This window comes from Pelmatolapia mariae, linkage group LG10_11 (assembly GCF_036321145.2).
Source record: "Pelmatolapia mariae isolate MD_Pm_ZW linkage group LG10_11, Pm_UMD_F_2, whole genome shotgun sequence".
In the NCBI taxonomy this organism is placed as follows: Eukaryota; Metazoa; Chordata; class Actinopteri; order Cichliformes; family Cichlidae; genus Pelmatolapia; species Pelmatolapia mariae.
The window spans coordinates 29805748-29823527 of record NC_086236.1 but is presented as its reverse complement, the minus strand read 5'-3'; the positions used below and the strand labels follow the sequence as shown (position 1 = coordinate 29823527).

Here is a 17780-nt window from a genome sequence, read left to right as displayed (position 1 = left end):
AACGTATGTGTCCTCGATAATTGTTTTTTTTTATCTTGTCATGTGACATCCATGACCAAATTGACATGACAGAAGCCGAGACACAGCCCAGCCACAAAGTGAACTAACTCATTTAGCTAAAGACAGCAGGGTTAAAGAGACCTCACTAACCTACCTGAGACATTGCATTGAATTATTGTTTATATCTTCATCGTTTCACCTGACTGGTTTCAGCTCAGATATTCTGCTTTTTCCTTTTGGTAGATCAAAGCAACTCGTGCTGTTTCTGCTGCTTCCATTTTGATGCCACAAAGAAGAAGAAAGCTTCAAACAAGTGCGGATCATGGTCTCAGTGCACAGTGTGCTGATATTGGTCACTTACTGCATTGGTTTTAAAAGCAATGTGTCCACCACAATCAACAGACTGATCAAAAACTTTGACAAATGTGTTGTTGTTTCAAGATCTGTGATATTAGTGGTTGATGTTTTAAAATCCTTCCGTTTATATAATTCACTGAAATGGGGGCTGAATGCACTTTGCATCACGTTGTTACCTTCAAACATGAATAAGGTTTACCTGCAGGAGGTTTGATGGGGCAGATACTAAAAATATACACATGCACCTTTTCATTTCCATTCAAGAATCCTACTTTGATTTCAGTTCACATTAATATTTTTGAACCAAATGTTGGATGTGACTATGATGGACTGGAGACCTGCCCAGGGTGCAGACTGTCCTTCAGTCAAGGATCCCAGGATAGACCACAGTCCAACAACAACAACAATGGACTGGGCTGTCAGTGTTACTCCATCCTGTCAATGTGAGGAGCATTGATCACAGATCAAATAGTAAAAGAAAAGAGAAACAAATAAAGGTCATTTTCATCTCTCATAGCATAGGATTAGGCTTATTATTAATGATGACTTAGACTAATAATTTATGTTAGATTGTGAATTATGCTATTGTTTTGGTATGCTGCTGTTGGTATCCAAGTTATACCTGAATTTAACCAACCAGTCGCAGCAGATGGCCCCGCCCCTCCCTGAGCCTGGTTCTGCTGGAGGTTTCTTCCTGTTAAAAGGGAGTTTTTCCTTCCCACTGTCACCAAAGTGCTTGCTCATAGGGGGTCATATGATTGTTGGGTTTTTCTCTGTATCTATTGTTGTAGGGTCTACCTTACAATATAAAGCGCCTTGAGGCGACTGTTGTTGTGATTTGGCGCTGTATAAATAAAATTGAATTGAATTGAATTGAATTTGACTAACAGCATCATTAATAGAATGTCTTTCTTTCATGATGATTCTTCAAAGCTCCTGCTTTGAAACACTGGACTTTACCTCATGAAAGATAAGAACTCAGTGACCAAGAAATCTTTTAAACACACAAAGGTTAATTCTGGCTGTAAAGTTACTGGATAAATATAACTTTCCTTTGTCAAAACGTGGCTCACTCACTGTGGGAACAGCTTTGTTATTAAAATTGAAACATCTGTGTCTGCAGCACATTCACTCAGGCTGGGTAGGAGTCAAAAATCCAAGTCTATTACAAACACAAAGACAAGCAGTCCACACAGAGGTCACACGTACAGAGAACAAAATGAAACAGCAGTGAAAAGTAACTGGACACTGAAAAACCTAAAGCAACGTGGCAGGGGACCCAGGGTTACAATCAGTCACAAAAGAGAAAGAACTGACAAAGGCAACAAATAAACTGAGAGGAATACAGAAAGACTGGTGATTAGAAAATAAATAAGAAAATGACTTCAACCTCTACCTGGAATACTTAAAGCTTTTATAAAGTCACTGAGTCAACACTTTCTAAGACGTTTGTTTTCTTATATGCTGGGACCTCTTGTTTAGGTTTAACAGCTTTTCTGTCCATGCAGGTTAGGGTTTGGTCCCGCTCAGATAAATGATCTCCAATCACAGCGCAGCTCGTAAAGATGAAAACACATACAGAGTGTGATCTGAGTTTGGTGAACTTTGTTAGTAACAAATGACAGTAAAAAAGTTAATGACAAAACATGCAAAATATTCACTAATAATCACAAAGCAGAAAAACAGTCATACTCAGATTTTTACACTCTTTGTTGCTCTCGCTGTAATCTTGCTGTAATCTAATGTTCAGTACATGATAAGGGGATGTCCTGAGGATGGCATTGGTTGTCTCTGGTGATGTAACCACAAATAGGAGGAACAGCATCTGCCTGATGCTGGTGAAACATCACAGTACACTGGTCTAGTTTTCTTTCCAGCTGTTTAAAACTCTGGATGAGAAAATCTGTCACAACAGGCTTTCACTGACGTTGATGGAGATGCCGTGCTACAATTTTTCTTATGCAGCCTTTCCTGGTACGGAGTGTTCTTCTCTCTGCTGCGCCAGTCTTCCCTTGTCTTTAAGACTCCTTGAAATGTCATCTTCTTCAACATTGAGGGGACAAGAGGACACAGTGTTAGGTCATGTTACTGCATGGTTTCTAAAATAACTGGCAGGAAGTAACCAGGTAGTTAGAAAGGGACTGACATGTGCTTAGAGTGACTGCACTTGAAAGGAGACACATTTATCCACTGATCTACATCACTTCACCTGGGTATGTTCTTTGAAGCTGGATGAAGACTGCTCCTTCCCTCAGTCCAATTCTAGTCTGTGGTTTTGCTTCAGGGGCTAGCTCCACCTGCCAATAGCCGCTGCGTAGGTTGAGGTAGCTGAAATGGTGGAACTGGCAATGTAGTCCAGAGCATCATCTATCCGCAGGAGTGAATAAGAGTCCTTCTTTGTGATCGCATTGAGACGGTGATAATTTACACAGAACCCCCAGCTGCCGTCCTTCTTCCTCACCAAGACCACTGGGGCTGCCCATGGGCTGTCAGAGGGCTCAATAAATCCAGCAGCAGCCATCTCTGCCAACTGCCGTTTTGAGAGCGGCAGTCGGTTGGGACGCAGGCGGATGGGTTGGGCAGAGCTGGTGTCAATAGTGTGTTGGACCAACAGTGTCTGTCTGCAGTCTTTGTCAGTGGCAGCAAAGATGTCTGTGTTGTTGTCCAGGTGGCCACTTAACCGGTGGCATTAGTCAGTGGTGAGGCCTGTGCTGCTGTGCTGCCATAGGTCATGGACAGCATGGGTTGTTTCAGTCGAGGGAGAGTTGTCGGACCTGGATGTTGGGGCTGAGGTGAACAGTGGCAATATAGGGTCACTGGTGGTAGTTGGTGTGGCGCCAGTGTCCGGTGTCTGTTGGGTGGCAGCTGCCTGGAGACTGGCTTGTCTGTCTTTGGTCCTCTCCTTTTTCTTTCTCTGGCCACACTGGAGGACCAAAGTCTCCAGTCCAGGTTGTTCACTGGATTCAATGTGTCAACGCAGCCAATGTTCCCTCTAATTTTTCATGTGTCTGAGCGAACACACAAACTCCCTGAGCGGTCCCTTGGACCACTGTGAGCGACATCAGAGGTGTGCACTGTGGTCACGCCAGCATCCAATCCATCCAAGTTACATGGTTTATTAACATAATCAAATGACAGCATTTACATTTATGTTAGACTACTTTTAATTAACTGCTTTATCCCACTTACAATGAAAATTTAAAACAAATCTTGTTCATGACCTGTGTAGCATGTTAACACTATTGGAAGTAAAAATAACTTCAACTCCAATTTTGAAAACACAACTTTCTTTCTTTCTTTTTATTTTCTTCATAAAGCTCTGACTTGTATTATGAGTCTGAGTCTGTGGTCTGGGAGAGAGTCCTGTAACTCTCTGTCTGCCAAATACAGGATATAAAGACCAATGTTGGGCAATTAATTATATAGTTACTTCTTCAAAAAAGTAACTGAGTTTTCCAAACAACAAAGTTTTTTGCAGCTATTTTTTTTAAATGCAGCCAAGGCGTTTTTTAAATAAACATTTCAAACTATTTACAGAACAATCAGCTGTTCTGCATCAAATTTGATGCCACACAAATTATTTGTGCCACTCCAAAAAATAATTTCTGTCCACTATGAGATAAAGGAGAACAACAGCCTGATACCTGCAGGCCTGACAGCAGGAGATGTATCACTGCTGTAACACCTGTAACATTCAGCAGTCGCCTCATTGTTCTGACACACACAACAAAACTGTTGACTACACTACACACTAACTCACTCCTAACCCTCCCCCCCCCAGTTTCTTAACAACTAGATGCCACGTTGCCATATCATTTTTTGATTGGTCGACATGGTACTTTTTTCGACCAATAGGAAAGGGTGGGGTTTTTTGGTTTGGTTTTTGCTCACAGGCAGAGAGTGCTTTCGAGCGTTTTCCTTATAAAACGCCGTTTGTACCGTTTCTTCCCGCAGTAAATATAAACAACGATAGTATTCAGGAAGAAAACCAAACATTGCAGATATTTTTATCATAACTCTGGTTTTACGTGGCCTATCAACACAATTTAAAAACTGGTATAAAGTCCACACTTTTCCCGTCAATTGTTCCGTCTGTCCTGCTCACATCTCCAATGGTTGTACACGTTGTCATTAACGTGGCTTCACTCCACATCAGCCACGTAATGCTTTGCTAGCTAAAACACCGGTGTCGGCACATAAGGACGCTGTCATAGCCTGTCAACCACGTTGATTAACTGCGTATATACGAATGTGAATCGCGTGATTGTCTGGACTGTGGGATAAGGTGGCATCGTTCTAAACCCATACGGGAGCAGCCAGTCACTTACTGACTAACACTGCAGAACAGAATTGTTAAAGTTTTAATTTTAATTTCAATTCAGGTTAGATTTTTTTTTTGTGCGCAATGCAGATTTTCTGTGCGCAGAGACCGTGCCAGCAGTGTGCAATTGCGCACGTGCGCAGCTTAGAGGGAACATTGAACGCAGCCCCCCCAGCAGGTCAGCAGATCAAGTCTAATAATGGTCTTGGATGTTGGCGAGGCAGAAGTCATGCACCAGTTCCATGTCCCTCACTCGGATTTGCAGTGGTTTCCTCCCTCGCATGTCAGTCTTCTCTCCAGTCACTGGGTGTTGGTGTTGGTGTGTGACCAGCCTACTGCAAGTGGGCCAAATGTGCCCGGGAGTACACCAGTTCGTATCAGGGGAATGGTGGATCCTGTGTCTACCAGAACCCGATGAGGCCGGTCATCAATACAGCAGTGCAGATAGAGCCATTTGACATGACTGATTTGGCCAATGTGCATCCTCCTTGGAGGGGAGCAGGCAGTTGGAGTGGTGATCCCCTCACTAGACCACTCCACTGTCGTTTCCCTGTGGCTGAGTGGCTCTGGCTTTCTGTGTTGGTGCTGGGTCACGAGCTATGTGGCCAGGCTCATCACACCGATAGCAACGGTTTGTTGGTCAACGAGTATGTCTTCGGAATGATGGGAGTTGAAGCTGACAGACCTCAGCTATTTCCTCCTCCTCGCAATCTGCTGCCCTAATGTAAGAGTGGTAAGGGAGTACTCTTTATTGGTTAGGTCATGATGAGAGTGCCAATTCGGCCCGTTCAGCCTCATTAAAGGCCTCACAGAGGGACCGAGGCATGGCAAGGTGGACATGTTGGCACAGCCACTCTGGGGTAAGCCCTTGCAGGAAAGCATGTAGAATGAGTTCCTCCTGGGCAGCCAGGGGGAACTCTGGGTAGCCACGTTGGGCGTGCAACTGCACATCCGCTGCAAAGGTGCACAGACTCTCTCCTTCCTGACGATTATGTTTGTCCAGCTGCTTCCTGCTCTGGTCAGTGAAACACTGCTGCCCAAATCTACTCTCCAGTGCCATGATGAGGGCCTGGAGCTTCTGCTGCTCTGCTGGGGCTAGGTCGAGAAGCACTTGCAGTACATTTCGATGCCAGGGCAAGGTGTGTGGCAGCTTCTTCATCACTTTATGCTCTGTTAGATTCCTGTAACAAATGAGGGTGTCATCTAAGTACATAAAAACAAATGATGAGTGCTTGAAATACAGCTGGGGCATTAGTGAGGCCAAATGACATTACAAGGTAATCAAAATGCAGAGAGGTGTATTAAATGCAGTTTTCCACTCATCCCCCTCGTGAATCTGGACCAGGTGGTAAAGATTGGGCAGGTAGAGTTTGGCGAAAATGTCAGAGCTGATCTTATGAGGGGGAGAGGATAGTTGTTTTTTACTATAATCCGATTGAGTCCCTGGTAGTTGATGCAGGAACGGAGCGTCTTGTCCTTCTTTACTACAAAGATGAATCCGGCGCAGGCGAGCAATTACTTTTGGGAATATAGTGTAAATACTGTATACTACATATGTCATCTGTGTCCAGATTTGGTTTATATGCAAACTACAAAGAGTACAGAGATGTTTTCATACGGCACTCAGGTCGGCCAAGGTTAGTCTCTAAAACAACTGATCACATATATTGTGAGGGTTGCTATTCCTAAAGCTCTGATATGGTCAACTTCAAACTGGACAGACTGGATATTTCCATTGATCCATCCATCCATCCACACTTTTCTGGGTTCAGATGTGCAGCTATCTAAGCAGAGACCCTCCAACACTACCTGCTTCCAGCCACCTCCTATGTCTCTGTGTGTGTCTGTTTCTTCTATACTTGTATGGGCTCAAAATGTGGTCATAAATATTTTGTACTTGTAAATCAGGATTTGTATGTGTAAAAAGAATTTGTGTGTGCGTAAAAAAGATTTGTATGTGTAAAAAAGATTTGTGTGTGTGTAAAAAAGATTTGTATGTGTAAAAAAGATTTGTGTGTGTGTAAAAAAGATTTGTATGTGTAAAAAAGATTTGTGTGTGTGTAAAAAAGATTTGTATGTGTAAAAAAGATTTGTGTGTGCGTAAAAAAGATTTGTATGTGTAAAAAGAATTTGTGTGTGCGTAAAAAAGATTTGTATGTGTAAAAAAGATTTGTATGTGTAAAAAAGATTTGTATGTGTAAAAAGAATTTGTGTGTGCGTAAAAAAGATTTGTATGTGTAAAAAAGATTTGTGTGTGTGTAAAAAAGATTTGTATGTGTAAAAAGAATTTGTGTGTGTGTAAAAAAGATTTGTATGTGTAAAAAAGATTTGTGTGTGCGTAAAAAAGATTTGTATGTGTAAAAAAGATTTGTGTGTGTGTAAAAAAGATTTGTATGTGTAAAAAAGATTTGTGTGTGCGTAAAAAAGATTTGTATGTGTAAAAAGAATTTGTGTGTGCGTAAAAAAGATTTGTATGTGTAAAAAAGATTTGTATGTGTAAAAAAGATTTGTATGTGTAAAAAGAATTTGTGTGTGCGTAAAAAAGATTTGTATGTGTAAAAAAGATTTGTGTGTGTGTAAAAAAGATTTGTATGTGTAAAAAAGATTTGTGTGTGTGTAAAAAAGATTTGTATGTGTAAAAAAGATTTGTATGTGTAAAAAAGATTTGTGTGTGTGTAAAAAAGATTTGTGTGTGGACTTAGCCAAAAAACCCTGCAAGTTACAAGTACGCATTTTGACCCTATTTTTCTTCCTTTCATCTGATTGGTCAATGTCATGTCAATCACAAATGTAATAATCCAATCAGAGAACAGATGGGTTTGGCTGTCGGAGGGGCGCTTTTTTGAACTGCAGGTCCTTGAAGGGTAATACAGTTTGAAGCTGGAGGATCTCTATATAAATATCCGATAGCAGCTAGGTCCGCTAACTTTCAGCAGCTGTTGAAAGGATAAAGTTGTGGTATGTCAGTGGTTAGAAATACCATTATTACTTTAGGATTAGTTTAACACAAAGTCAGGGCTGACCCGGGACCATTGCTGTGAGTCACAGTGCGCAGCATAAAAGTCCTTTCACATCGGACGCAGGATGTGCTACTAATGCTAACTAAAAGCTAAGGATCCAGAATTTGTTGCGCTGGCTGCTGGGCTCTGTGGGTTTTTGCAGCAGCTCTACCTGTACTAGATGCACCTGCTCCTTGTCGTTTCTATATCTGACTTTATGTCCTCTACAAGAGTTTCTGGGTTTTTTTTGCTAGTTCTTCAAATGTTCAATAAAAACCTGTATGCTAATTCATAAGGAAGAAAGCTTTGTAATGAAGACTGTCATTTCCAAAACACTGCCCACCCCGCGGTCCGCAGCGCTGTTGAAAAGGCTGTGGAAGTCCCTGTATTAAACACGTAGACCTGTGACACAAAAATCACCAAACTCAGATGACCACAGACTGTTTTCCTTCGTGGTGATGAAGAAAAACGCTGGGTTGGCATGTAAAAGGGCATTTATTCCCTTCAAAGACCTGCAGTTCAAAAAAAAGCGCCCCTCCGACAGCCAAACCCATCTGTTCTCTGATTGGATTGTTGCATTTGTGATTGACATGACATTGACCCATCAGATGAAAGGAAGAAAAATAGGGTCAAAATGCGTACTTGTAACTTGCAGGGTTTTTTTGGCTAAGTCCACACACAAATCTTTTTTACACATATAAATCTTTTTTACACACACACAAATTCTTTTTACACATACAAATCCTGATTTACAAGCACAAAACTGATTTACAAGTACAAAATATTTATGACCACATTTTGAGCCCATATACTTGTTGCTTTCACATTTTTTCAGCCAGCTCCTTTGAGGATGTAACCCAGTGTGAACTTTCCCTATCATTTTCACATGAAATACATTCATTTTTTTCTCAATTACAATCACATGGCCAATCTATAGATTTGTTTAGTCTTTTTTTTTGTAGAGAGATGATTTTCTCATAGCCATAGTAACAGGAAAAAAGCTCCATAATGTGGTTTAGGTACAATATACCCACTGGTGTTTCTGTAGCCAGCTGAGGTGATTGTGAACCACAGTAGAGAAGTCACTTTGTCTTGCATTGGTTAAATGGAACATGGCCAGTGTCTCACAGGTCAACACTCTGGGGGTATTATCATTAGTGTGTGACATCATATTTGACTTAATGAAAGCTAGCAATTGGTTGCTGAAGCGCCTGCAGACTGCTTTCCCACCTTGCACTGCACTCATGCACAAACAAACAATGCCACAGGGCAAACAGCTGGAGCCAGTAGGCTGTGGGCACAGACCCAGAAGACTGCTGCACCAGTTTAGACCAAATATAATGGTATATTTTCAGATACAATAACCAGCACTGGTCTATTTTTTTAAATATCACATGGTCTATGAAGTGTGTGATTAACAATACTCTAACTAGTTACATGAGAGCAGTTTTATTTTCACATATTAGTAACACAGCACATTTGTTCTATACATTAATTTGTTATTCTTTAGCTTTCAGGACTTGTTTCAGTGTTCCAGTGTACAGTTGAATAGTCACAACAACAATACTACTTCTACTACTAATAATAATAACACTAAATAATTAAACATGCCTCCATTTAAAGCAAAGAAAAAAGTTCAAGATACAGTTAAGGAAGAATAATTTTTACAAAATAACTTTTCCTTAATGAGCAATGAGACCAATGTAAAGTAAGAACTTAGTCAGACAGAGTATGATAATGAAAATAGCTCCATATTAAAACAGTTGTGCGGTTGGAATATAGGTCCATGGGGACTTCCAATATTTGTGACAGATCACAAATTAGAATGGAGCTATTCTGGTTTTTCCTTTTTTGTGCAGGTGTCACAGAGATTTGATCAAAATGTGACTATTTATAGCATGAACACAACACAGACCCAGGTTAGTTTTAATTTATTTTTTTTCTCTAAATCCAATTTTTATTATAGCATTTAGTTATATTCTGTGATTTAGTTTAGTTTATCTAATGTATTGTCAAAAAGTAAATGCATAGACTGTTGTTGGTTCTCCACATTAAGTTTGAATGTGCATGCATGTAAAAATTCCACCCTCATTTTCCAGACTGCAATCTGTATTCTGTGCCACTAGCCATCCTATTATCACATGCTTTTTGATATCTGAATAAGAAGTGTGCCAGACATCAACTTTGATTTAGTTCATGATGGCACGTTGCCAGCACACAGCACAGACTGAGTCAAGCCAACAAGTCTGCACTATAACGACGCCCTGTATGCAGCACAGCTCACTCCCAGTCCAATCATACTATGAAAATCTCTTTGTTTCAGTAGTTAAAATGTATTTCAGCAAAAAAAGAATATGACCAAATATCTAAATATCTCAAGCTAAAAAGAAAATTCTTGTAAATGAGACACTGACAAATTAAAGCAGCTCAGTGTAGCGGTACAATGTAGTGGACAGTGCAGTGCAGTGCAATAACGTGGCTTGAAGGTAATGTATGTTAACAGCTGAGATTCAAATAAAATGTTAACATGAGAGGACAGAGAATGCTCTGCCAGACAGATGTGTGGCATTGTAAAGAGGCATTTCATGAAATATGAAAGATTTCTGCAATATGCCCCCATGCTGAAAAAGTCTCTTAGAAAAAGTGCACCACTGCCTGTCAGGTAAGTAGTGTGGAGGGTCATCGAAATAATCTTTGTTCAGTGACCTTCTACACCACCACTTGGTTAGAAGAAGGGGAGAACACCAAGGCTTTGTAGTAGGGGCAGCATACTGAAAAAAAAAGCATATGTATATCTAACTGACTCCAGGCTGTCTGTTGGCTTCTCCCCTATCCATTCATGCCCTGGTGATGTCTGACCTCCAGGCTCATCCTGTAGCAGACCTGAGGTTTCTTTACCTTCATTTTTATGCCGTGCTACACTCTCCTTAGGTCTTCCCTGTCCCCAGACCTGAAGGCTTTCATCTTTCTATTGAGCACTGGTCACTGTTGATTCAGGGCTTGTTGTTCAATTCAATTCAATTTTATTTATACAGCACCAAATCACAACAACAGTCGCCTCAAGGTGCTTTATATTGTACAGTAGACTCTACAATAATACATAGAGAGAAAAACCCAACAATCATATGACTCCCTATGAGCAAGCACTTTGGCGACAGTGGGAAGGAAAAACTCCCTTTTAACAGGAAGAAACCTCCAGCAGAACCAGGCTCAGGGAGGGGCGGGGCCATCTGCTGTAATTGGTTGGGGTGAGAGAAGGAAGACAGGATAAAGACATGCTGTGGAAGAGAGACAGAGATTAATAACAGATATGATTCAATGCAGAGAGGTCTAATAACACATAGTGAGTGAGAAAGGTGACTGGAAAGGAAAAACTCAATGCATCATGGGAATCCCCGGCAGCCTACGTCTATTGCAGCATAACTAAGGGAGGATTCAGGGTCACCTGGTCCAGCCCTAACTATATGCTTTAGCAAAAAGGAAAGTTTGAAGCCTAATCTTGAAAGTAGAGATAGTGTCTGTCTCCTGAATCCAAACTGGAAGCTGGTTCCACAGAAGAGGGGCCTGAAAACTGAAGGCTCTGCCTCCCATTCTACTTTTAAATACTCTAGGAACAACAAGTAAGCCTGCAGTGAGAGAGCGAAGTGCTCTAATAGGGTGATATGGTACTACAAGGTCATTAAGATAAGATGGGGCCTGATTATTTAAGACCTTGTATGTGAGGAGCAGGATTTTGAATTCTGGATTTAACAGGAAGCCAATGAAGGGAAGCCAATACAGGAGAAACCTGCTCTCTCTTTCTAGTCCCTGTCAGTACTCTTGCTGCAGCATTTTGGATTAACTGAAGGCTTTTCAGGGAGTTTTTAGGACTTCCTGATAATAATGAATTACAGTAGTCCAGCCTGGAAGTAATAAATGCATGAACTAGTTTTTCAGCTTCACTCTGAGACAGGATATTTCTAATTTTAGAGATGTTGCACAAATGGAAGAAAGCAGTCTTACATATTTGTTTAATATGTGCGTTGAAGGACATGTCCTGGTCAAAAATGACTCCAAGGTTCCTCACAGAGTTACTGGAGGCCAAGGTAATGCCATCCAGAGTAAGAATCTGGTTAGATACCATATTTCTAAGATTTTCAGGGCCGAGTACAATAACCTCAGTTTGATCTGAATTAAGAAGCAGAAAGTTAGCGGCCATCCAGGTCTTTATGTCTTTAAGACATTCCTGCAGTTTAACTAATTGGTGTGTGTTACCTGGCTTCATGGATAGATAGAGCTGGGTGTCATCAGCATAGCAGTGTAAATGTATGCTATGTCTTCTAATGATGCTGCCTAAGGGAAGCATGTATAATGTAAACAGAATTGGTCCTAGCACTGAACCCTGTGGAACTCCATAATTAACCTCAGTGTGTGGAGAGGACTCTCCATTTACATGAACAAACTGGAGTCTATTAGATAGATATGATACAAACCACTGCAGTGCAGTACCTGTAATACCTACAGCATGTTCCAATCGCTCTAATAGGATATTATGGTCGACAGTATGGAACGCTGCACTGAGGTCTAGCAGGACAAGCACAGAGATGAGTCCACTGTCAGAGGCCATAAGAAGATCATTTGTAACCTTCACTAAAGCTGTTTCTGTGCTGTGATGAGCTCTGAAACCTGACTGAAACTCTTCAAATAAGCCATTCCTCTGCAGATGATCTGTTAGCTGTTTGACAACTACTCTTTCAAGGATGTTGTTCACAGGCAGCATACAGTTCCAGTGGCATTTTTGCTAAATTTAATATAGTCTGTGATCCATCCAGTCAAACAGATGATATCTTCTCCACATGTAGATTCAAAGCAGTCCTGAAGGGTCTTTAAGGCTCAATTGTCAAACTCGCAAAAACCTTTATGGATACAAGCTGTCATTAAACAAGAAGCCAACAATAACAATGAGTAATGAGAATTGCCTCTGCAAGTAATGTGGAGGTATTGTAAAAGCTATCAGTGCAATATTGCAGAAATGTTCCTTCATAGTAACATATCCAGGATCGCATCACTTTCAGTAACTAACAGTACAGTTTTAATCTTTTGTTCCTGCCACTCAAATGAACATCTCTATCTGACCAAAAAGTTCTGAAGCGAGGTGCTGCTGCACTGTGGAAGCAGCCATGTTTCTGTGAAGCACATACATACGCCCGGTCATCTCATTGTCTCACATTCCCAAAGGTTCCCTCTTACCTCTTTGCTTAATTCCAGCCCTCCAGCCCCTTCTTCAGGATAGCAGCCTAATATTCTGTATTGTTTACACCAGGTTGTACAGGTGGGCAACAGAGAGAAAGAAAGAAAGAAAGAAAGCAGGTCATACACATTAAATGAAGTAATTTGGCATAACCAAGCACAAAATGTACTTGGTTGATGTTCAGAAGAATTATGGTTGTGGTTGAAAGAAACCAACATCGACTGGACTGGAAACAGCCTGTAACTGGTTCAGATTTACCTAAGCAGCTGTAACCATCAACCCAGGCCCCTCTAACACAAGGTGCTACCTTACAGTTGTGACCAGGGATGGTTTATTTTCATGCTGATGTCTGCTTTAACTGGCACAATAAAGTCTGTTATCATAACAAAGCCAAGCGTCCTGTCTGAAACTGTGCTGTGTCAGCGTGTAGCAATTTAACACTCAGCTCTTTCTATCCCTGTTAGCTAACCCTTCACACCGTGGGGTTAATGCTTGTATCCTTCTAATGAGGAGTGATCGACGCTGAGTATACATTACCATTAATGTTAAAAAGACCCTTTATTAAAAACTTATTTCTATCATGATATCTTGCAGATTTGCTCTGTTTCAGTGAAAAAGCTTTTCTCTTAAGTAAACTCTTTACTCCACAGAAACGTTCATCAGTACTTGACAAAGTAAACTGATAAAAATACAACAAAACTAAAGTTTGAGTGAATAACTACCAGACTTTGCTGTTATGAGTTGAAATGCATGTTGTAAAACTCTGGGTTACTTCCACAGTACAGAGACATGCAGTTAGTGCTGTTTGTTTGATTGGTGCCTCTGAATGTGATGGTGAATGATTGTCCAGCTCTCTGTGTTAGCTCTGCAACAAGCTGCTGATCTGTCAGGGCTGTCCCTGCCTGTCATCCTGTGGGAGCTGGGTGAGGCTGGACTGGATAAGTAGGAGAGGATGCATGGATGGGTAATAATAATTATAATAAATAATCTACCAAAGTAATACAGTAATAATGAAGAACACAAAAGTGCCCCAAAACTTCAGGCAACAACAACAAAATCAGAGGTCCTGAAAACCCCAAACATGTTTTCATTATGTGAAAAACAAGAGATGTTTATGCTTCAGTTGAAAACTGGTTGACTTTACATGTATGACATTTATGATTTCATTTATGATGCATGAAGACTGTTACATGCAGTACTGACATGTACGAATATATGTGGTGTTTGGATTAAAGTATACTGATCCTGCTGTGATGTGGGCTGATGCACTGTGAAAGACTGAGAGACTGAGAGGGAAATACAACGATGCTGAAAGAAAAAGATTTTGCTTAGTATTGAAAATAGTAAGAGAGGACAGTGGGTGAAGAGAAATGCATGACATTAGAATGAACTGCCAATAGAAACTGCAGCTTTCTTATTCTTGCTCTGATTATAACTGCTGCTGCCAAATGAATTAGATAAAGTTGTAACCACAGTTACTGTGGAAAGATACATACATTTAAAATGTCCTTTTGGAAAATAGATCGTTCTCATGGACGTCTGCAAAAAGCGGAGGAACAAAACTGTTCAAATGTGTGTTGTCTTTCTGCTTTTTCTCACAGGTCTGATTCGTTTGCAAGAGCTTATAAAGGCGCCTTCACGGTACAACATCCGGTTAAAGATTCGGCAGTTGCCTGCAGAAACCAAGGATGCAAAGCCACTCTTAAAGGAGATGAAAAGGGGGAAGGAGTTTCATATTATCTTTGACTGTGGCCACGAAATGGCTGCTGGGATACTGAAGCAGGTACGAATATTTGTTGTTGTATTTTGTCCTCTTCTAAATAAAATAACCACAAAAACTCTCAGTTCCTAACCAACTGAGTAACAGCTGAACAGTTTAAAATAAGTCTGTGCTGCAATTTCAACTTGTATGTTGTGATGGACGAGCAGTAAAGTAAAGTCAGGCACAGGTTAGAGTCGAAAAACAAACTTGGTTAAATTATACCAAAAAATCTAAATCTTGGGCCCATAAAAGATGTCAGAGTAACTGAACTCAACAAACAATACTGCTAACCCAAACAAACTGACCTACCCCAACGAGACAAAGGGGAAACTTAAATAGTGACTGATCAGCCCACAAAGACACAAAAAGGGGGAAAACCCACAAAAACCTAACTGAAACTATCCCAAAAGGTTGATTCTGTTCATCTGGATGTTTTCAGTGGGAGACTCATCATCATCAGGTGACAACTTCAGACTCAGCTGACTGCAGATTTGTTGATCGTTAACAGAGTAACATAGTGTACACTCTTAAGTGCCAGGAGGATTCCCAGGATTTATACATCAGGGAAACCAAACAACCTCTGGGGAAGCGGATGGCACAACACAGAATCAAGGAAATGACCTCACAGCCCATTGTTCATTCAGTGGTGCTAGTTTCAGTCATTGTGCAAATAAACTAAGAATACAGTATAATGTGACTGTAGAAATAAATTAATTCTAAACCAAACCAATTCTTTACTATCCTGTAAATTGAATCCTATATTTAAAGAAAGACAAATATAAGTGTAGTGTTATGTAAGAGTCTCTATTGTAGCGCTGTGATGTTTGGTAGATATTACCCACTATGTGTGGCTGTAACTGCAGCCATCAAAATGTAAAAAATAGTTTATTTTGATGTATTTATAACTGTATTGATGTTTGTGAGCCGGTTCCAGTATTTCCACACTTCAAATTCTTTGCATTTGGGCTTTTGGGCAGTGTTGCATTAGGATAAAGCTGTAGTCCTGGGCGACCGTGGTTCAGGGGGTTGGGACGCTCATCTTGTAACCGGAAGGTTGCCGGTTCGATCCCCTGCTCTGTCTGTCTTGGTTGTTGTGTCCTTGGGCAAGACACTCTGCCTACTGGTGATGGGCCGATTGCGTGATATGGCAGCCTCGCTTCTGTCAGTCTGCCCCAGGGCAGCTGTGGCTTCAACTGTAGCTTGCCTCCACCAGTGTGTGAATGAATAGTGGAATTGTAAAGCGCTTTGGGTGACTAGAAAAGTGCTATATAAATGCAATCCATTATTATTATAGTCCGGGCATCTGCAAACTGCTGTTGCAAAGCAACAACATCCGGGACTGTGAGATGGTCATCTCAGTGGAGGGAGGCGGGAATGGTGGAATTTGGCACCTCTGAACCACTTCATCTCTTTCCACTTCCAGGCTCGCTAGCCTGCGACAGCGGACCCATTCCACAGTTCCACTCCACAAACTGCCAGAGTGGGTCATATTCACCTTGTCAAACAACCCAAAAAAGTTATCTCTAGAAGAAGTTTGGTTGTTTGTCTAGTTTGTAAGATTTGACAAAAAAAAAGCATTTAAGATGAAGTTTTATTGTTTTACTTTGTAAAGGTAAAATGTATTTTAGACCCAATAATAAGCAACAGGTATGACAAACAACACTAACTTACACTTACTTAAATGAAACTTTTAAATTATTTAATTTTGAAGAAGGTCATTTTGAAAAAGTTTGGATAACTTATGGTATCCAAATGAGTTAAAATAAAGTAGGTATTGAAAACAACTGTGAAACATGTCATTAGCTACATTTGGCCTACATTTTTCTTGGCTACAAGAAATACAAAATAAGAAACACATTTTAATACATTTTTAATCAGTTATAGAAGTGAAACGGTGAAGGTGTATCACACTGTCCACCTCAGCCTCCTCTTCACTGGACCTGTAGCCTTTCTTTCTCATCCACCCTGTTGTACGTTAGTCTATAACCTTTAACCTCACCACTTCTGCTTTTCAGGCCTGTAACCCATTTTAGGTCTGAGACTCCGCTCCAGTGTAGTTTGCACAGTCTGGACTCTGCTCAGTTCCGCTAAGCTTACGCCTCTGCTGTCGACAGCCAGCAACCTTCTCTACATGTCCTATCATCAACTCTGCTCTGGTTCAATATTTCAACCCTCACTCACTCAGCCCTGTAATATTTATTCATCTCTTATCTAACTGCAGTCTCCTGTTATCATATTTGTTTATCCACTCTGAGGAATCACAGCCAAAACACTTTATTTATGATTATTATGTATTAAAGCACTGGTTGACCCCCCCCCCCCCCCGTCCAGGAAGCCACAGTCTGCGGTCAATCGGCTGCGGCCAACTTCCCAAAAGAGAGGGCAATCTGTCTTAGCAGTTCACACACACACACACACACACACACACACACACACACACACACACACACACACACACACACACACACACACACACACACACACAAAGTAACTCCACCAGAGTGCCTACTTCGGGTCACTTTTGCCGGTCCAAGCCCAGATAAAGGAGCAGGGTTGGAATTGTGACATTAAAAAAACAATAATTGCTAAAAGAAATTTAATTTGTAGTTCTAAATAAACTCTAAATGCATTTAGGACGTTTTTACTCATCCTTACATGATGTTATGTTTCTCTACTACAACGTAGGTTGAAATTACATTAGCATCACCAATTATGCAAAGTAGGCGATGACATCATTTAGCGACTTTTAGGACAGCCAGTGGCGATTTTCCTTACTGAGGAGTTGGCAACACTGCGAGGGAGGAGCAAGGTAGTGACGTGGCATTTTCAAACCATATCGTTTTATCCTTCCGCAATGAGAAGCAAAAATTTCCAGCTTACTTAGTTAATTTAAGTCAACTCAAATAAACTGAGTTAATCAGCTTTTTGAATAAAAAGTACTGGTGACTGACTTAAACTGCGTTCTAATAACAAATTGATAAAAACTGAGTTCAGTCTACTTAATATGTTTAATTAAACACAATATTAGATTTTACAGTGTAAAAACAGACTGGTGCTGTCGGCATCTTAAAGCAGCTGTTAATATAAATAACACAGAATTGAATTAAACTG

General features: G+C 40.7%; 1 protein-coding gene across 3 annotated transcripts in view; it reads left to right on the top strand.

Moving 5' to 3' along the window:
* grik2 (glutamate receptor, ionotropic, kainate 2) overlaps positions 1-17780 on the top strand; it is a 348416-nt gene that overhangs the window by 100894 nt on the left and 229742 nt on the right. For all 3 annotated transcript variants that reach the window (XM_063485023.1, XM_063485024.1, XM_063485022.1), the window contains exon 5: positions 14509-14690. In XM_063485023.1, the coding sequence (XP_063341093.1) occupies positions 14509-14690 (182 nt within the window). The remainder of the gene's footprint in view (positions 1-14508; positions 14691-17780) is intronic.